General features: G+C 41.3%; 1 protein-coding gene and 1 long non-coding RNA gene across 2 annotated transcripts; one reads left to right on the top strand and one right to left on the bottom strand.

Annotated features, from left to right (window-relative positions):
- Nucleotides 1–16949: 16949 nt before the first annotated feature.
- On the bottom strand, nt 16950–18480 carry LOC111272967 (alpha-1,3-mannosyl-glycoprotein 2-beta-N-acetylglucosaminyltransferase-like). Its single transcript, XM_022854648.2, has one exon. The coding sequence runs from the start codon at nt 18212–18214 to the stop codon at nt 17000–17002; it is 1215 nt and encodes a 404-aa protein (XP_022710383.1). The 5' UTR covers nt 18215–18480; the 3' UTR covers nt 16950–16999.
- Nucleotides 18481–18951: 471 nt separating this feature from the next.
- LOC147751788 (uncharacterized) lies at nt 18952–21873 on the top strand. The gene is made up of 2 exons (XR_015315906.1): nt 18952–19290; nt 21666–21873. It is a non-coding gene; the product is annotated as an uncharacterized LOC147751788 (long non-coding RNA).
- Nucleotides 21874–22391: the final 518 nt, after the last annotated feature.

The raw sequence follows: 22391 nt of genomic DNA, 5'->3' as shown, positions 1-22391 counted from the left end.
TGTTTTGCAAACTTCGTGGAAACGAACCATATATTGAACTGAAAAATAGATTACCGACACACAGGAGACCAAATGTGCATTGACTTTGTAGGTGGTCATTCGTATATTAAAACGTGGCGACGTACGGGGTCATAAGGTCATCAGTTGCGACTTTGAAAGCGCTTTCGAGCACCATGGAGAGGGGCCACGATGCAACGATTAAGGCCGGCGACCCTTATAACACAATATTGAATTTTATCCCTCGCCTTCATGTGGCCAGAATACTGAGCGTGTTTGTCGCAAAAACATATACTCTCAGACAAAAGTATTACAAAATATTTCGATTTGTACAAATCCCTAACTAACGACGACTTTTTTAAGCCATCGATTCGTTATATGTCATAAATGCGTTTAGGCCTGTTGGATTATCCTTCCAATCGATAAAGATCGAATTTGAAAATGTTTAGAAATTGATCTGTCATAAACAGTACAAAGAGCTGTGAAACACTTAATTGCGTACTTATTATACTCACTGACCCTGCAAACAGTGTGCGCAGTACTTACATTATATCGTTATAGAGCTAATGGTGCCCGTAAAACAAGGAAGGGTGTTTGCCTTCTGATTGATTGATTGCCTGATGAAATAAAGCAGCCAGCTTCGCACGATGGTAGTTCCGCTAAAATAAAAAAATCCCTCCGACAAGTTAGTGTCATGTAACTATAAATAGAGGCAATCCCTCAAGGGACCACTCAGCCGGCATATTTCTTCCAACTCTCAGACTGAGGCCCGAGTAGCGCATTCTAATAGATTATTAATCAATACCCAGACAAAAGTAAATAGCCATATTGGTTGTTGCTGGTTGATTATCTTGATGCAGGTCATGCGGTGCATCTATGGGCGCCGCTGAACGCTTGCATCATTTACATTTATTTTCGATGTTACGGGTACATGTGCATATTTCAGAGGGGAGATAGTTTCCCCACATCTTCATCATAGGATTTGTTCTCTGGTTGTAGCATTGTACACGCGGGTGTACACTGCACGTAACACAGGTGTAACTACAATGTCGTTATTATGCGGTATATGTGCACATTGTTGCTATGAGCACCCCCAATTTAACTTAGATCTACGTAATCAGCGCTGACGCTGTCCGAGCTTAGGGCGAGCGGTCAGTACCACGGCATGGATTTTTTTAAATCAGAATATGCAAGAGTGCCGACTGCGATCACGGCAGTGTTTCTGCATTTTATACTGTTACCGCTTCCCAGATCTAATAACTAGTAGACTAACTGCAACGTGTGAACGGAAAGATGGACTTTAATGTTACTGGGATACCTAAACGTGAAACCTTTGAACAAAAGAAGCAGTGAGAAATACTTGTTAGGTTTCTTTTTTCCTTAAGTAGAACAGATTCGTGGACCGGATATTTAAATTTTGTTGATATCAAAATCCAGGTGGGTCTCTGTGGTAAACACCACCACCCGTCGTGCATTGGAAACCCTTAATTAAATTTAGTCAACTCTAAGCTTTCTTGCAAATTTAAGGTTCGCCTGTTCCACCTGCGACGGTGCCTTAATTTACTACGGTGTAGTCCTACTCCACTTTAGTTTTCTCGTACACGACGGTTTCGGTACACATCTCTGTACGAAGACGCATGTATCACACCTGCGATTCGATTGGCTATCTAAACTCTGGAAATGCCAGAAAGAAACATTTGAAACGACAATTTACTAAACCCTGAACGTATAGTTACTACCGATCTGGTAAAACGAGCACTTTCAAAGTGAATTTGTTAGGACAACACTTGTTTAATGTTAGAAAAGCGAGGGGCATTGAGGATAGATACTGAGCTCGCTTTATATAAGTTTAAAACCACTTGTATGCGACACTATTTTTGAGGAAACAACCTGAGATAATCTCCAAGTGTAAGCACATATAGTATAGCACATACAGTATAGGCACACAAATACGTTCATCTAATGTATTTTACGAATTATCACAAAACCTATTGATTAATTATAAAAATGGCCAAATTTGGAAGAAACAGAACACCGAGCCTACAGGGATGAGACTTCGAGCTCACTTGGGGATCAAGCTGGAAAGCTTATTTCCGTATTCTTCCATTTTCCAATTAACGAAGGAACTTTACATTAATATCTTATATATATATATATATATATATATATATATCCTTACATTTAAGAGCTATATTATGTCCCAAATTGATTCCCACCTTAGCACAAGCAATACCGCCCGTTTGGAAACGCATAGATACAAAAAGGTTTTTTTCGAATCCCTCATTTTTCTGGTTGCGCAAAAGATGGGGGTGCTTTATCCTCTCACAAAACCATGTGTTAAAAGAACGTCGAAAGATAATATCGGGCCTCCACATAAGTTTCAAAACGGCAATACGGATTCACATGTATTCTACTTAAAATTGGAGAACGAAGAGGCTGTACAGGACAATTGACTTAAAGCAATCAGTTTTATTTTTTTTCCATTCTGCCATCGCGGGGCTTTAGAAGCGTAAGGGTTTCTTATTGCCGACCCGCCAGTATTGGAGCGTACTGAGGAGAAAGCGGTTTACACAGATAGATTCCCGCCAATGACAGCAAACATGTGGGAAATGAAGTTTGCCCCTTCCTAGTGTCTAGGATAGGGAGGAACTGATGAAACATAGAATCGATGAACAAGAAAGAAATATGCTGAGAGCTTGGGTCGAACACATATTGGCAACCTTAACAAGAAAGACAGACAAAATTTCAAAAAAAAAAAAAAAATATGCAAATAGACGTCCCCGTCCCACGCTGACTTCCCAGGCTCTTCTTGACAACGGTCCCATCATCCGCTTACGACAACAGGCGGGCTGCTACGCTGCTATCCGAAGTGGATTCGAAACGCTTTACATCGCTTCTAAGTAGATCCGGCGGCACCTTGTTACATCATGCAGATGCGGCCGAATGCGCTCGTTGCCAGTTGGTCGCCAGTAAGTCTTTTTTCCTGTTCCGCGGGCGACGTCGATGATGGAACATTGAAAAAGGCAACCAAGTCAGGAAAACAACTACTGCCTCCGCAACAATCACAATCTGTCCACTATTACCGCATCGGCTGCCTACGCTAATGCTGCTACTGGAACCAGCGGTGATTTTATGGAGTAATGCCTGTTGTGAGTGTATGGAACCCATCGTCTTCTTTGGAAGACCTCCTCGCCGCTCCAAAAGTTCATTTCAATCTTGGACGAAACCACAAAAATGGCCAACAGCTCACAGGCGTAAAATTTATATGCAGAGACCATCGAATGTAGACCAGAGATTGCATTTATGCTGGTCCTGAACAACATGACGTTTACCTTGACGTCGACTTTTTATTTATAAGGGTAGGTACGATTTTATATCTACGCTACTTGCAAAATGAAAAACCGCTCAGTTATGAAAAATGCGTCTCCATCATACTACTACTACTACTGCTACTACTACTACTACTACTGATGATTACCTATGTACACATTACGTTCATTTAGATTCAAGCATTTTGAAATCAATAACAGTATGCCACTTTGTTAATAACGTTAAGTATCTAGAGAATAAAGTTCTCAATTAACCTTTGAAGAATTCCCAGGTGCTCAAATAATCAATGTTATCAATATCGTACATTTGTCTAAACGTTTTAGTATCCTGGTAAGTTGTGAAAATTGGATCGATCTAGGTAACAGGGTTTTGTTAGGGTTACTTACGCCAGGTTAGGTTACTTGTGTAGAAATGGCGTACGCAGTCTGCTCTGAATGTGTTTAATGATGTATTTTTCCTTAAAGTCTTAATGAGCTGGGGTAATTTAATGGTTTCGGCACCGAGAACTAAAGACTAGTGTCGACAGTTTTCGTAAAATATCAGATATGTAAGCAAGATTCATAGGCAAAGAGCTGGATCGCTTTTCGCAGCATAACTTGTGCCGAATTCTGCCATCAGTTATGCTGCGGAATTTAATTTTATGACCAACTATTCATCTAACGTCAAAAGAGGTTATGGTTCTTTAAGGACATCTACAGTGTAGATCTACCGGAGTAACGTTTACATTTATTAATTTCCAGAATGACTTCAAGGAGAAATGCAAGTTCGCATGTAAGTACTCTAGTAAATAAAAGTGTGCTGTATTTATTCATCAAAGGAAGAGGTTTAAGCTTGATCGGATCGGATCGGATCGGATGTACAACAAGGTTGAAACATTTCGGTGGTTATAACCCAAACCAGGTAGAGAGTTAGTAAGCAATCATTCCGTCCACGTATCCGCAAGTATATTTAGCCTGCGTTACAATAACGCAAGTGAGAGGATTACAGTTAAGGCGTAATGGTGTATTTTGAGAACGATTCAATATTTCTGCCAGTTTTTTTTTTAAATATATTGCGAGTAAGCTTTTTATAATAAAATATCATACGTTTAAATAATAAATGAAGACCGCACTCTCAGGTGGGGTAATAACATGTCGATCCAAGGTATCAAACACCTAAATAATTTACCCTAGAATTAGAATGGCCATAACTATAAGCAACATCAGAAGATGTTGCTTATAGTTATGGCCATTGAGATCATATGTTATGATGCTATCGGAAAATGGGTAATAAATTCTTACTGCAATAAATACAGTACACACATGTGGCATAGGTACGCGAAGTAATTAGTTATTTAAAAATGTAATACTTAATTTCATTCAATTAATATAGTTTACAGGTCGTGGGACAGCTAAATATAACACAAAAAAAATTATCATAGTGCAACAATCACTTGTGAACAATGTCTGATATTGGCAATATCTATATAGGCGTGTGGTCCTCACGTTCACTTATTTTTTTTTATCTGACCCGCACTCACTGTTATGTAACTCATGTCAAAACGAAAATCTGGTCTAGTACGGACGAGGACTGCGTTTCAATCATTATCAATAGCAGCAGCTGTATGATTACCACTGATCGCCATTGACTGTGTCAGTATTTTCCATTTTTCCCCAATGCCGTCTCTTCAACTGTCCTTTATGTTCCTTCCTTCTTTCTGTTGAGTTCAACTCGAAAGTTTTCTATGTATAATAGCTCATTGTTGACTGTCTCAAAATCGTATAATTTACCCGCCAAATACTTTCTCTCTCTATTAAAAAATGGTATATATGTTTATAAATATATATATTCTTTAATTTTTTGCCTTTTTCCCTTTTCCCGTGTCTATGTCTCCTATCTGCCTCTGCTATTGGTGTGACGACCAACGCAGCAATGATAGCTAGTCGCCAGAATCGCACGCACTACCCAACTAACCTGCCGGTCCAGCCCAAAATATGTATAACCTTCAAAGGGGTATGTGAGAACTTTTTGGAAGTATGTGTAATCCCCCCAAAGGTTCTTATTGGAACATGTCGTGGCTTGCATCGAACGTTTCCCTCCCATCTCTTCTACCTCCCATATTTATGTAGTTGGCATCGTCAGTTCGTTCGTTCCTAGCGTACCACGACGTCAAACGTCTGTTCCTGAATCGTATCTTCTGGATAGTATCAGCGGTAACAGAAGCAGGAGGATGGCGGCGTACCAGTCGGAGGAAACTAATCGCTCAGTTCGTCCTCCCCTGTCGCTGGTACACGCCCTCCTTTTTCTTTCCGAGCCTACTCCTTTTCATTTCGAATGGATAGATGCAGCAACTTTGGCACGGCCGCCTCCCGATCGCAGACACCGCAGCTCAATCGATTTTCAATTAGACGCCTAATCTGCTGTTGCTTCCTTTCTTCATCATTGGCGGTACGATCAACGTGCCAAGACTGTTTGTGCTGCTGCTTTACCTCAGTTATGCAGTAACACTTCCCCATACAGTACCGGCCTCTCGTTAAGAGGTGTCCCTGTCTTGTTTTCCCTGATCTCCTTTTGCATACTTTAAAAAACCGTTGCGCAGCCGCCGCATACACACGCTCTGCGTACTGTTAAAGGTTTTTTTGCCTTTTTGCCTCAGCCGAGGGTCTGCGTGGTTGTTCGTAGCGCGGTTATCGTTGTTATGTCGGCTACAGTTGCAGCTCCTGCAGTTGTCACAGCCGTTGAGTCTCCAGTTCTCCTCTACATTGCTTCTTTTTTCATACAGCCATTCTACATCTAGTAGGAGAGCTCCTTTCACTCCACAAACCCGATTATTTCTGTCATTGGCGTTTTCTTGGCAAGACGCGAAACTGGACGAAAACTTGTTGCCAGGAAAGAAGACCAAGAAGCAAAGGGGAAAGTAGTGTGACATCTGTTTCAGTGTTTTGGTCGATCGATTTCCTCCAAAGGCGTCGCCGCTGTATTTGCCGATTAACCGGATCCGTTTCCGCTGTACAATGAAGGCTATTTAAAAGTTTCGTCACGTTTCTCTTAATTTTGCCGATGTTTTTAACGCAAACACTCGCACGTGGACATAAGACTACTTGCAGAAGCGAATGTCGTTTTTGAAAAATGTCGTTGTTTTGCTTCTTCCCTGTTTGAATGCCCTCGCTTAGACTCTAAGGACCGTTATCCAAATAAATATCATTTTTGATGAGTTTTAACATAAAATGATGTTGACTTCGAAGAAATACGTGGGTTGAAAGCTGGGCGAGAACGTAGTTCAATATACATAATTTGCACGCGTTTGGGGTACCATGGGAACGAAGGAGTCATTCCTTAGCCTGCCATAAAATATCGTGAGATTTCTTCCCATAAATTATTACTTTTATTTCGTTAACTTCTAAAGGTTAAATAATGGATTTTTAGGAAAAAACGAAATACAATTTATTCGTTCTTTCGTGCACTGGAAATAGCCAGAAAGGCAAGTCACTCACTATATGAGCTGTTGATTGCTAAAATACGAATTTTCAAACAGCAAATTCGCAGTTTATTTGTTGGCCATATACTTCATCGAGTTCTGAGCTATTGTTCCTTATCCTGCCACTGAAGCAAAGCTATTACAAAGCGTTACGTAGGTGTGAATCATATCTATCCTGCATTCATTCATAGTTATCAGTCAACTCAAAAATAGCTTCTCGATTAGGAGCTATAATTAAGAACGACAATTACAGTGCAGATAAAACTGGACGCATCATTTTTAATAGGTATATATAAGGTGCGGGACTTATATTGGAACACAGCTTTTCGAGCGGGTTGTCATGATTCTACCCTTGGTAAAATGTCTGAGAGCTTTTTGTTTGTCAAAAAAAAAAACAACAACTCGTGATGGCGGAGAACAATGCACTATTCTCCTTGACTTGAATTTAAGCAAAAGTGAAGTCTAATTCAATGATATATTCTCTTCGTGCTGTGCGAAGTCCATCAAAGCCAAAAACTTATTTTTTCTTAAAATCGTGGGTCTACAGTTAACTTTGATGCGGCTTCTCAAAAAACGTAAGGAAAATTTTTGCAAGGCCGACTGAAATCTCAATAACTTTTTGGATACAGTGGGCCTAATACATCTACATTTTTACAGAAGTTAACGTTACAGAAGTTTTGGAGAGGAAAGTATCTATTGTCAATCGACTCGTCTAGGTAGACCCTAATGGTTCTTTTTAAGACGTTTTGGCCTGTCATCAACCCAAAGGTGAATAGACTAAAATTCTTCGTATGGAGCGTATTTGAGCAATGCTCTGACAAATTTATCAGTATCGCTTGAGGTACGGTTAATACTAAAAAATATATATATATCTGTGAATTAAACAAAGAATAGTTTACACGTTACTAGTACGTGTTTTAGATCCTAAATTGTCGCGAATAAATGATGCTTCTATTGAACAAACATGGCCGACAGAGATAACAGTTCTAGTGCGTGTAAAAAAATTCCGTTAAAATCTCTACTTTTATTAGACACAGTCCTAAAAACAATGCATAAAAGTCATGATACAGGCGCCATGCCCAGTACATGTATGTATACGTTCTAATAGTGCAAGACCTAGAAGTTGTACGACAGAGCTCTGATGTTCTTTCAGTTTTAGTGTAAATATTATGTCTAAAGAGTTAAGTTACGATCCTCAACCCACAGAAATTAACATTAGTTTCCTCCATTTGCCAAGCCACCGTGAATACCTGAAATGAATATTTGGATGTAAATTGAGCATGTATGTTGAGAACTTTTATTCTATATCTTGCTAACAACGAACTATTTATAGGTCCTATTAATAGTACTGTTACGGCAAGATAATAAGTCACCGCTTGAAAAGGATAAAAGAATGCCCGGCACGTAAGCTAAATCTTTAAAAAAATTAAAAGACTTTAAAAAAAATGTTTAAGTACCAGTAACACTGTAGTCCGAGCCGGTTTTCTACTTTCCATCGACATTCGTTCAAAAAAAGGTGCTCTGTAGAATTTTGAGCATCTATTTTGTATTTTTGATTACCCACCCCACCCCACCCGATCGTGTGAAAAGCCCTCCGGCAATAGAAAAAAACTTGATGCAATATAAACGCAAGTTAACATCGGTGCAGTATGTCAGGCGCTAACGCCTGCTGCTCGTGAGTTGGACTTTCATTATATTATGTGTATGGAACATGTTCTCTATGAGATACGCCTACTCCGCTGGGGTCATCTGAATAAACTAAATAGTCTTTATGATATTTGTCTGCGGCAGCTATCGGGTACATCGCGCCCATTTCGGTTATATTCAACGACGTCAAAAATAAACTTCCGTTCGAAGGACCGCTTGTTACCTAATTACAATTGATTCCTTCAAGAAGTATAAAAGAAATCATTCGTTTAAATATGCGAGCAATATTACTTTATGTATCCTTCGAGGCTCTGAAATTGTTAGTTGGTAAGTAAGCTCAAGGTCGCTTTGTTGACCTTCGTATGGATCTCAAAAGCCGCTTGTAGAAAATTATAACGTAACAGGTGAAATTTTCGAGCGCTGGTAATTTTTGGATGATTTCTCATGTAAAAGAGATAATTCATATGAGAATCGAAATCAATATTTGGCCTCATGCGCTTGTAAAATGACGTTTTATCGAACTGATCGATTAGGTGGCATACCGTGCGTTGTCAAGACAATGTCTGGTGGGATGATCTCCTCGTACGTTCATTATTTCATTGTCAATATATATATATATATATGGGTTACATGTCTGATAAAGTAATAAACACTCACTCGATTGAATTCAATAAAACCAGACAACAGTTTTTTACTTTTTAAGAATCAATTAAGCCTGCACAAAATATACATTAATAATATACACAAAACATATATTTCACAAAAGATTACCTGATATCCGACATAGGACCTTGGCGCAGAGCGCCTTCATGTATCGAAGTATGCAGCGTAGCGATTCATGCAAGGTAAACTTAAGCTGTGCCTTAGATGAAATGAGAACACCAAAGATCCTTTATTCTAATTAGAGATGTGCCCTTACCGATTAAATCTTGTTGGCCTTACAATTGACAGAGACGTACGCAGAATACTCTTGTGATAGCCTCAACTTAGCCATATGGCTTAGGGGCTTAATCGATGAGTTGCGGTCTACGTTAAACTTGTAATATGTAAAACGTTATTGTAGAATTCATCACGTAAACAAATTAGAGCCACACGTTAGCACAAACGCCCTGGAGAATCATCGCCACAGCACATACTTTAGTAGATTGAAGTTTGAATAACGGGCGAGAAACAGGTTGCTGTCCTATGCAGGTACGGATGCCTCGTGTAAGCGCACTGCTAATAGTTTGTAAAACAATGTTCAGGAGTCATCATGAAGACTGACGGAAAGAAGAACATTTTTCATGAAGAGAAACGGAAAATCCTCTACAGTGCATTCAGTACGCAACGAAAAAAAATTCGAGAAAATGACACTCGTAGGATTTTCCTATCGTATTATTTAGGCCTGTAGTTAGGGTAGAAATAACCGTTCTAACAAGCTCTAGTTACATGCCATTATATAATAACTATTAAATATGCCTATTTTACAAACGTGCACAAAGCAAGCAGTTTTTAATTATTGAATTATTATAATCCGCTCGCAACAATCAGGTGTACAAATCTTTCTTATTGAGCTTTTGAGATGCATCTAAACGCGTACAATATACTTTTTAGTCCTGTCGATGGATCTCGGCCTCCGAACGTAAACTTTGGCCTTTTGTTACACCATAAGAAGAAATCCGTATGAGTGAGGTTTCATAGTTGCGTAGGAAACTTTGCGGAACGCTCTCGATCTGCTTATCCACAAAGTAACTTACCATTGATCAAGATATACTATATGTAAGCACATCGTAACGTGCTGATACCTCGTCCTATTGGATGAAAAGCACACAGTTCTCGAAAAGATTTGGAAAAAAAAAGCTGGGTGAGCCCAAACCTCTCCCCTTATAAAATACTGTACCTCTGGCTGGATTCAACTGCTCATCAGTTACCGAAAGGAGTCCTTCCATAATACACTTATCGCATTAACGGCTGCTAGCTGCTTCGGAAACCTTACACACATCGAAATATTAAATACACCTACCTCTACCTTCTTTTCAACCGTAAACTCGCATGTCCTTTTCTTTCTATATCAGGATGCGTATATGCATGTATGTAGTAGGTTGTCCAAAAGGTATTGCCCGTATTAAGCTAAAATCAAAGCAGATGATTTTTCCCATTTTAGAATAATATTACTTAATGAAAGTTGCGCCATTTTCACTGACGAGCTTCTGCCATATTCCTAGTAACATATAATTCCATTACTGATAAATTTCTATTGTTTCTTTTGTTAAGCGTCATGGTAGGAAATGGCGTCTTTTCTGTTCAATTATTTCGATCGGTTTTTGTCAATAGTTTATTTTAGAGGCGTCTTGCGAGGCGGCAACGACTCATAATGTATGTTCTTTTGTTCGAATTTTATTAAGCACCTCTGTCTGGTAGGCCTTTGCCACGTATCGTAGGGCATACATTTTCATTTACAATTTATTTTCGTATGTGATCTAGTTTTCGTCAACCGTGATCGGCCATATCAGAAGTCGCCCGATTGCATTGGGAGAGCTCAGCAGATAGAAATGTGATCGGGTAGATATCTTCACGTCAACTCGTACGGCATACGAGCATCAAGCTTTTCTTGAAAATAATTTTTGCACCATTTGTTCAAAAAACGCATTTTCATGAACCTGAGCAGTATTTGTGCCTTTACGGTGACAAGGTTCTAATATATAGTGAAATTTTGCGAAAATTTCACTGCACTTCAACACCTTCTTTCTTACGTCTGGGACATTCTAACAGTTTTTGATCTTAGCTTTCGAATGACGCTAACGCCAACCCGACGCGAGATACATGACTTGGAAGTCATCTAGCTAAAAAAACAATTCTTTTTAATGATCTAATAAATAACTGATAACCCAATTACCGATGATAGAACCGCAATTTGTCGAAACGTTTAAATGAGATATTTTGATTATTGTATGTCGGCATTGCTTAAAGTATCCTTTCATGAGGAATACTACTATATGACTGCGGGTACAGAGTTGATGACAAGGATAGATGTCTTCAATATAGACCGAACGTTATCATTCGAATGGTTGTAAATAGGCATGACACCCTGGAGCTGGGATGGTTTCTGATACGCGACTATACCGTTTGCTTGTCTAAGAAAACGGGAATGGCGTTGTGTGCAACATACAGGCGATTTAGAATAGTAACATTAGATCTTCATCGATAGCTAAAGCTTCGAATGTTTCAGTTGCACTTAGTGGGGCAACCCTTAGTTTAATTACGGACTTTTTGCGAAATATTGTATAACGAAGTGTTGTAGCCAAAGGTTCATCCACTAATAACGTACATTGATTATATGAAACTCGCCAAAGTTACCGACGACGCTTAGGGAGCTTCCTCGAAATGTACACCGTTATTTACAAAATCAATGCTTGAAGATTAGTATGAGATAATATAACTACTTTACTTTGTCTTCTAAATTAAGAAAAATCATATGAGACACTTACACTAATTTTCCGTTATTTTACAAAGTTGACGAAGTAACAGAAGCCCCTTCCATATCCTCTCAACTAAGGGTGTTCAGAAAGCTAGAAAAATCAGGCAGACAAATAGGACCAGGCTATTGATTTTGCCTGTTTTACTCTGCTTATGGGTGTGAACCCTATCACAATCTCAAAGCCAATTTACTCATGAAATACGTTGTTATCAAAATGACCTTCCCGCTATATGCACTAGGTAGGTGAGGCTAGTGATATATAGATGAGGAACTAATTCGACACTTAAGGGAACACTTCGACCAATTGTCGATAACCGCAATCTAATCGGGCTATTAGTGGTTGAAACATTCAACGCGCTATTTCTTCTCCCTGTTTGCTCTCCGTCACTGTGTTACTCGACCTCAACCTGCGCTCAATAGAATACTTCAGTGAGGTGTTTCAGGGCGAATCACTAGTTCTTGTTAGTCGACCGAGGGACACGCCAGAAGAACCCACTAGTTAATATTTCCCTATGTATGACTACTCTATCAGGCCATCTAGGTACACCTTCGCTAAGTGACACATGCATACGTGCTAATGGATGTGTCTGCACATAACAAACATAATGGTTTCGCTTTCCTTGCGGACTTGTGCCGATTGTACGAGCAAATGAAAAAGATATGCCGCGGCACATTGAAGCGGATAACAATAAAACAGGTGACGGAGAAAGCACAGCCCATGCCTGCACCAAGGTACGCATGGCAGCATGAGAGTACACGAGCTATCATCAAGCAATCTACGGACGCTCTAGTGAGAACGACAATGCGGAGTAACAGATAGACGACATATTGCCTGCTCTTCTGGGGTGCAAGTTAAACGAGCACTGCGAAGAATAAAGCCATGTAAATACGGTTCCGGTTCTACTTTCGGGCTGCCATCGCCCTCTTTCGATAATCCGAAGTCGAATATGAAACGCAGCAGCAGTTGATGATGACTGACACGGATGAATGGCCAGACGAACCGAAGGTGAAATACATCGGGATGTGCTCAAAAAGACAAGAGTCTGATCTGAATGGAGAGAGAGAGAGAGAGAGAGAGAGAGAGAGAGAGAGAGAGAGAGAGGAGAGGAGAGGAGTTCAATTCAGGAGTTAATGTTACCTGGCTGGTAGTCACTGTTAGGCGCGGGTTTTCTATTTTAAATAGTATTAAATATTAGATAGAGCTGCTTGGTAATGGGTAGCGCACCACCTGGAGTAATCGGTTCATGTGAGAAATTGACCCAAAGCAGATCATTTAAATTTGACCGACATGGTTCGAGAGTTTTAATCAACTTCGTATACTCATTCCTAAATATGAGGACTAGCCCATACGTCTTTGATTAAAAGTATAAAATTGGTTCCTGTACTACCAGATCGTTCTGAACAATTTTTGGCTTTTAGCAAACTGACTGACGATTGTGTCACTGAAATATCTATTATTAGCTCACATCATCGGTGAAAGTGTAGAGTAGCTATTCTAGATAAATTAAGCTACTATGACACGATCTCCGAATTACTCAGATTCCTGATCATAGATGTATGGCAGACTTCATTGGTGAAATCTTAGCTGTCTATTATCTTTCAAATCCACAAGACTTTTGCCTCAGCTGGTCTTGTTTCTTGCTTAATAATTGCTGTTCAAACGACTTACCGTATCCGGTGTATTCAGTGAATTTGAGAAGGCCTTAAAACAGCCTAAACGTGCTTTAGCTAATTTCTACATGGTCACCATAACCGTCTTGTTTTTTTCATGAGACCTGCAGTAACGAAAATATCAGCGTTTGATGGTTTCTCAGACCGACTCGAATTTTAACTTAATATCTATTAAGCTATATTATACACAATTCACGCTAATATCTTAGGAACTTTAGCCGGAGCTTAGAAATATCTTCTGAGAATTCGGGATAACTGTCCTACAATTATCGAAAATGAGACACCGTAATCCAGTAAATTATCCTCAAAGGTATTATCGTGGCATAGAACGAAGTAGGAACGCAACATGTAAACGTGAGCCCGTCTTGCTTAGAAATAACATGTTTTTTTCGATCGTATAGATACGATATTGAAATTCAATTCATTCATTCATATATATACATATAAACTCATGTAAATAACAAAACTGTTACTGGTGAGCTACGGTTTGGTCGACCTTAGGCAGGCCCTTATATAGATTTGTGCCACATTCACCTAGAAATTACGATATCAATAATCTTCGTGCGTCCATCCTTATACTCGGCAGCGTTAGCAGAGTACGTTTCCCGTAGCTAAGAGTATGTACCTAACCCGATAACCTTGTAGGGTCACCCGTGGAAACGCCGCAACTTATCGGAGAGCCCCGATGTTGCCCATTCGACTTTGAACTTCGGCGGGACGAAATTGTCCCGCTTGGACCACGGTTTTATATGGCGTTACCGGTTGTGAAGCAATTTGTGAGCATTTGGGATAAGTTCTGTGGTATTCCAACTTCCGCCGTTCCTACAGCCAAAATGCTATCCGGGCATAAGGTCCGACAAATAATTGGAATTGGGTCGTCCATAAATTCCTGCTTATAGATGCGTTGAGCAAAAACGCAGTTCAGGTAAAGACCTTACTAAAAAGTAGGCTGTGCCCCTCTGTTACCATAGACCCTAGCGTTTCGAATTACATGTCCACAAGCCCATTGCACCGTAAATGTTCGACAAACGTCTTTATGTGTCGGACGTGGTTTCGCCAGAAGTAGCCTCCAGTTCGCTATAATGTAAAGCAAGTCGCGTCGTTCGTTATGGCAACGTCGGAGTTTTTGCAGGAGCATTACAGTGCAGCTTTCAGTGTCCGGATCATGGCACCAGATGTCCCCGATCGGACCGGCATTAGCTGGATAGAGCGGCTGGATAAACGGGTCTTCATTATGCCGCTGGCAAACTTTGCCTCGGGCCAATGTTACCCGGACCCACACTGTAAACCTGGCACTAATAAAAAAGCGCTTTTTAATACGTTGCAACGTCTTCCGCCTGTTGGCATGTCGTGCCATGCTCCCGAGTGACATGGAGTGATAGCTTCTTCCCATCTGTAACTATGGAGCGGCCAGCTGGAATTGACCTGGTAAATCAGGTCACCCTGGAACGTGAGAACATCCTAATTTGACGAAAATTTTACGCATGCGCAGGTCCTTCCTCTGCGCCTTTTGGGCCTCGTCCAATTCGAAGGCGCCGCTTTTTACGAGCGGCTCAATCAAGCACGATAGTGCATCTGCATTGACGTTGCTGGAAGTTTTCCTTTGGACAACATCGAAGTCATACTCCTGTGAGATCAGAACCCAGCGCTTTTACTTTTTGGATAAAAGTTTGCCTTCCCCTTCAAATACTCTAGTGCAATGCTACTAGTAACAATTTTGAAGTATCGTCTATACGAGTACGGTCAGAATTTCTCAACAGCCTATACTACCGTGTTTGTTCTTGGAGACGCGAAGTCTAGTATCGGCGTCAGTTAAATGCCAACTAGCGTAGGCAGCGACCTGCTCACGTTCCTCTTCTATGTGGGCCAGCATTGCCAGTGCACTATTGGTCTCATTCTGTAACCTCGTTGCCAAATCATTCTGAAAGTTTGGCAGAACGGGTCGCTGTGTGACCTTGGATTGTAACAGCTGATAGGCCCCGTCGTGGTCGGCGTTTCAAGTAAGATCCTTTGCGTTGACCACAGTGTACGGCGGACTTGTGTGATCCTCGTAAAATCTTACATGGACCGCTGGTAATAGGAGGTTCGCGAAGCTCTTTGCCTTTATAGCCAACGCGGGAATAGGCCGGAGTTACTACTCGAACCTACACAGGATCCAAAGAAATTCAGATGGCTGTGATCTAGTAGTCTAGAGACATCGCCTCTTCTGTCACGGAAGTGCTTTCTTTGCTTCCGGCCGCAGGCCGGCAAAAACCATGGCCGCCAGAACTTTTTACGTGTGCGTATCAAAGTCAAATGAATGGTGTCGTTGATGTAAACGAGAACCGTCTCGTACTTTAGATATCCATCGATTTTGTCCATGAGCTTCTGGAACGTTGTCGGTGCACTGAAGAGATTGAATGCCATCTACTTGCATGGGTAAAGCCCCCCGGTGTACACAATGCCGTCTTCTACTTGTAGTCCGGCTGCATGCTGATCCGCCAATATCCGATCTGATCGAAAGTGCTAAGATAGCGAGCTCCTGTGAGGCCGTCGATAGGGTAGTTGATACTGGGTAAGGGGTATACGTCTCGCTTGGCGATACAGTTTAGTTTGCGATAGTCAACACAAACGTATCTTCCCTCTTTTACCTTCACCAGAGCTACTCGAAAAGATTCGAGCTGGATGAGGGCTCAAAAATGCTGCATACTTTTCCTCCTTTTCGATGACCTGTCCTTCCGCGGTCGTAACTCGCCGACGTTGGAATCAGAGGTAGATCGCTGATCGGGATTGTGTGCTGAATAAAGCCAGTATGAGTGAGTCCTTCCAGCTATCCGAAGAGGTGGCTGCATTGGCTCATGAGTAGCTTTCTGAAGTGTATTGCCTCGGCATTGCTTTCCTATAAAGCCCGCGCCTAGCAAGAGACCCATGTTATCGAGGGAACAAGAAGGGCCTGAATCCGTTACGGCAATTATATTAATATAATATAATCATATATAATCGTTTCTATAATGACAACGATGAAGTAACGACCGACCCATCGATTAATAAATAAATAGTTTATGTTACTAAAGTTTCAAATGGAGCAAGTCGTATACATTCCATGTAATAATAGAGCTACTTCGCCCTATTTTATAAAATATTTTCTGCTGTACATGGAAACTAGAAAGTTAGCAAAACGAACCTTTGGAAAATTATTCTTAAATATAATATTCTAATTTATATATTTTTTATTCAATTCCAGTTAAAAACGACCATACGACCATACTCGTTTCACTTTTGTTGTTAGGTACAAGCTATTAAGAGAACGAAGATATAAACAAGACTTGCATGATAAATAGCACTAAACACAAAAAACAGTGGGAAAAGTCCCTGAAAATCATAAACAAAAAATTAAATGATGCAACTGAATGAAACTAAATAAACTGTGCCTAATTTATTATTTACCATACATTTCAATTTCAGTTACCCATGGTCGTGTGTGCGTCAACGATTTCATTACGGCCTGCCCGCGGAGTTCGTGGTTGTACGATAAACACCCTTATACCTTTGTACATAGTTGGTACAATTCCTTTAAAACTATTTCGGGCTACTCCACCTCGAATATCCTCCATGATATTAAGAAAGTTGCAAGCTTCTTCCCATTCAAGGACCGTTTTTGGAAGCATTTTGACGGATTTGTTCGATCCAACGAACTTGTCAATATTGAGGATGTTGACAACCTCCAACCTGTGTAATTCGGCCATAGCTTTATCTTGATATCGTTCCTGTTTTATCGATGTCGAATTGTACCTGCATTGTTTGGTATTGAGTAAAATTTTGGCAAGATGCTTGTCAAAAAATTGACCAACACTAACACCAGCTTTACCAAACGTCGTTGTTTTTGCTATCTCGGGCCGAATACACACTCTCCCCTTCCGCTGTTCTGGCTCTCTGAGCCAATCATCCCAGTAGGTTTTCGGCCACTTCGGCAATAGCTCTCTGATTAGTTTTGTGGTGGCCATCCAGCCGAGCCCAGGGAAAAAGTCCGTCCACCAGAGGCGGCACGGATTGTTCATATCAACATTTCCCGGCTTTCCATTGTCATTGAATCCTGATACGCACAAAAGGTTTTCATTACTTAACAGCGCGTCTCTTAGAGAATCAAAGTAGTCAAAAAGGTCGTTGGACAAGTCGAGATCATCCTCTAACACCACGATCGTTTGTGCTTCTGGGTAGAGAATATTAATAGTTTTATCTAGAGCCCATTGGTAATGGCGACAGACACGCTGATAGCCCTCACTACCGAAGAGCTGCTTGTCTGAAAAGATCGGACTTTGATCCGGCTGTTTAATGTACGTAGCACTGAAGCTACGTGCAACTTGCTCAGTTGCATCATTATTGCAACCATGTGAAATGACAACATCGTATTTCTCACTCTTCACCAGCCGGAACAACTGATTGAGCACCCTCCTAAGATTCTTTGGACGATTGCAGGCCAACACGAGGACAGGGGTAACGCTCGCTGCAAACAAATTGTAATTCTTGCCTATTCGTTGAGGTCTGGTTTTCGCGAGAGCTACCGTAACATTGTCGTAAGAATTATCGTATGGTCTGCTCCGAAAGACCCTCCATGTTGTGAAACAACACAAGGCAATAAATGGCACGCCAAAAAGGTAACGTAGTATTAAGATCATAATTAATTTACACGTACGCTTGCTATGAATATATACAGACGATTTTATGGAATATCAATGCACATATTTCACACGACATAACAATTAGCGGTCTTTACCCAAGCAGACAGATGACGAGTAAAAGATACAACGAAGATCGTGGTTCTAATAAATCACTGTTCTATGCAGCACTTGGGCCTTTGCGTGTCTACCAGTGTCTACCGGCATTATATATTGTCACTGTAAGCTTGTTGTTTTACTAGTTAGCCCTCATCTCGTGCGTTCTTCTCTTACCTACTCATTACATACAGAATAATATGACAATATAGGACATAGAATTTCCAGCCGCCAGGCATCACTATCTACCTTGACCGGCTGCAGCGATGGTTGAAGTTGCACCGATCCACGGTGCCCCGGAGAGCTGAGTAGTCGCTTGGTCATTTTATTTTTTTAATTTTCTTTAAAATGTTATTAAATAAAATCTGCTATAATTTAATCATTTTTATACATGACATCTTGGCTTTAGTTAACTCGAGCGAAAAATAAAACGAACTTTGCGTCTTATACTTATAAATCAACATGTTGTGGGTTCGGACTAGTTGGCTACGATGTTGTGCGATTCCTAACGACTCTAACCATCATTGTTGTCAGTGTTAACCAACAACGAAGCAGGAATATACTTCATATATATTCGCATGGCACGCACAATAAGACAGTTCGATAGGTTGATGTTTGGACGTGAATGCATGAAACGACCATGAATAGTCTTCCTCGGAATCGTACGACGTTCGGTTCCTCTTAAACGTTCGTCTTAAAATGATCGAAGCTTCCTTTCCCCCTCTTGTTATGTTGCTGTTCTACGTTCCTCTAGAATCGATTAATGCATAATTATCCGAGTAGATCGCGAGGACCCATAAACGGCGTTTACGACGTGTGAGGTCAACGTTGAAAAAAGCCACCAAGCCCAGTTTGGCTGATGAAGAAATACTCGCAAATTCATAATATCCAGGCAACTGTCAGCTTGTGTTGTCGTCGCGTGCATCCTCAACAAACCAAGATGCCGTACTACACTAAACAATTCTAACTCTTTACATAAGGTACTTCTTGTAAGCCAAACGTTGGTTATTTTCGGGGGGCAGGCGAGTTTGCTACAACACTCGTGGTGGCAAAATAAGACATGAGATATGACGCCACAAATCAGCTACCCTTCCTTGAACCCTTAAAGTCGCTTATATTTTGAAACAGCCTATGGTAACAGTGAGACGCATATGTCAGAACACCGGGGAGGATCTTGTAGCGTGTAAATTACATAGCATCAAGCTCGGAAGCAAAAGCCACCAGAGTGTCGCCAATTGCAGGCACTCCGCACTCAGGTTTTTTCTTCATATTCAAATCTAGTCGACGTTGTGTGGTGCTGTAACCAGATGGCGCCAGCGGTTAGTTGCGCAATGTCACTCCCATCGCTGACATGAGCACCTTGATCGCAACAGCTAACTGGCAAACGATTTATTGAGTGGGTATTTATCGACCACTAACATTTGAGGCCAGTCCACCTGCTGCTATAGAGAAAGAAGCTGGGATCGGGTGGCGGCGGCGGCGGTGGTGGTATATTGACAAAGAGACTAACCAGATCTACTGCCGTTGTCCCTGGGGAACGTAGTGGATAGCGTGTTTGCCTGTTAGGACACGTGCTGGCCTAGGTTCGTATCCGGGTGTAGGCATGCTTCATTCACACAGGAAACAGCCGACTAGTTGAAATAATACCTACCCGCGTAGGTGTCTGACGCAATATACAAAAAGCATTTTTTAGATCCAATGCCATTAATGGAGTTGACGATAAACGTTTTCTCTTAACATTAATACAGACTCTCTCAGTGAAAGTGAAACAAGGAGGATATAATGTAACGTATACATGTAAGTGACTCCGTCCTACAGTTCCGCTATCGCCGGCTGTCGGCCACTGCCCAGGCCCTGCCAACCGACCTGTCGGGTGACCCTAGCTTGCAACTGTTTCTGCTGCAGGCCAGCAACGTCTGACAGGAATAGAAGGAATGAAGAATATGCTGCGGTGTGCTGATATCGAGTGAAATTCTCTCGCGTTGTCGGCGTTTAACCCTGCGACAGTAGTGAACTTATTCTACCTCCATGTCTCCGTGTTTTTGTATTTGGTTGAATTTTAGAGACAGCACTAACCTGAAAGAAAGCCAAAGACAAGTTAAACTAGACGTTTGACTAGCAATAGCAGTGCCGCATATCCCTTAGAGATACAGGAAGACGACTCGCTAAAGAACGTCAAATAGATGATCACACTACGTGAGTCTGGACCGTTCGGTGTCTGAGAAGCTGTCCGGCGGACAGAGGAGAAAATAAACGCCAAAACCAGGAGCAAACGGCAAAGCTATGAAAATTGCATGACTCCCGTGAAAACGCTCCCCACCATGCGTAGTCCTTCAGAGACCGTTAGCGTTATTGCCGACAGTCACTCGCTAAGTCAAGCGAGACAGCCCAATTGTCGGGCAAAGCTTTGACAGTGGCAAATGCCCGGTGGCCAGTGGTTCTTTTACTTAGGGGCTAGCAGCTACTGTTGCTGTCGGTTAATGAGATCGTTGATATTGACTGTGTCTGCTTTTGGTATATGTATTTACTTCTACTGCGCATCCAGCTGATCGAAAACAATGCGGCCGTTCTATTTCTGCTATTGAGGATACTGGTTCTGCGGCAAAGATGCTTGTTTTGACCACGGCATCATCCTGGACTATTCCACATAGGACTACATCGGGTCAGGCTTCACCGAACTGGGCTAAGCCAAAGACTGAAGCGGGCCGTACCTTATCGATATTGTGATAGGGCAGACTATTCCCCATCCAGTCCTATTTACTTCCCTTGCTTTCTGCTTTTGGTCGACGCTTGGTCTAGGGTGGCTGCTCCACTGTGGCTACTGCCTCCAGCGTTGCCATTAAAAAGACATTCTCTACGTCTACAGTCAAATCACCTATGTATACACCGCGCGTTTGTGTATCTTCTAGTCACACCTCGTTTTTAACGATGTCTTTTACATAGTCAGCGTATTGTATACGATTGCAAATTGTATATTGCTCTTCGTTCCGTCCGGCCCGGTTAATATGATTCGGTAGCTTGCGGTCGTTTCGAATATCGTTTCTGAAAACAAGCCACGTACCGATTCAATGTATCGGTAGATGCCAACAAAATACTTCGGCCGTATTGCGAAAACCTCTAGGTACTCTCTATCAATAGCTTAAATTTGGTTGAACGTATACGAAAGGATCCACCAATTGTGCGGCTATCGCAACCTTATCAAGAACAGTGCAAAATATGGAATCTATATAACGTTGGATTCGCTGCAGGTCGGCTCGTCTCGATTTTTGAGTGGCATAGGTGGAATTTATGCATGTTGAAAATTGATTTCAAGTTATACGATTTCCAACTTCGCGCTCACAAAAAAAAGCTTCAGTTTCAGATCAAGCAAGAACCTGGATTTCACATGGCAAACGTTCCGAAGTCGAGCACGGCTGGTTGTCACAAATCTCAAAGATTGCTCTCCTCCGCAGATGAACATAGTCAAAGAGCTCCGAAATTCTGGAGCCCTTTTGGGCACTCTGCTAACAACAATAAAAGTTGAAATGATTTAGCATAGCGTAGTGGGAGGTCAAAACACTTCAGACCAACCTGTCGACTTGTTTGAGCTCAAAATATTTCAAGAAAACAATTGTGATCGACCACGCAATCCTGGTTGTTACTGCTAATTTCATGGTAGTCTTTCTCACTACTATGAAAACATCGAGGAAAACGAGTGCAGGTTTTTCGAAGTTAGAACGCGATACTTCGTTTAAAATGTACGGCGTATCAGTGTGTGATGTTTCACACGAAGTAATGTTTTTTGGGTGAGTTTTAGCGATCCGGTGCAGAGCGTGGCACCGTCGGACCAATCGGAAGGCGTAGACACCTGGGTAATCTGCGTGCACTGCATGATTTTCATTCATTATCGTTATGTTACCCCATAGAACTAAATCTATTGCACTCCCTATATTAACCAGTAAAAATAATTTATTATGACAGTATTGTTACTGAGTATATTGACAACTAAACGTTACAGAGTTTGTAGTACGCGCATGTGAAGCTCTGCATTTATAAAAAAATCCATTTAGAATATTGGACCGTGGAATTAGTTAGTGTTTCT

This window comes from Varroa jacobsoni, unplaced genomic scaffold (genome assembly GCF_002532875.2).
Source record: "Varroa jacobsoni isolate VJ856 unplaced genomic scaffold, vjacob_1.0 contig04050, whole genome shotgun sequence".
NCBI classification, from domain to species: Eukaryota; Metazoa; Arthropoda; class Arachnida; order Mesostigmata; family Varroidae; genus Varroa; species Varroa jacobsoni.
This window is presented reverse-complemented; position numbering and strand designations above follow the sequence as displayed.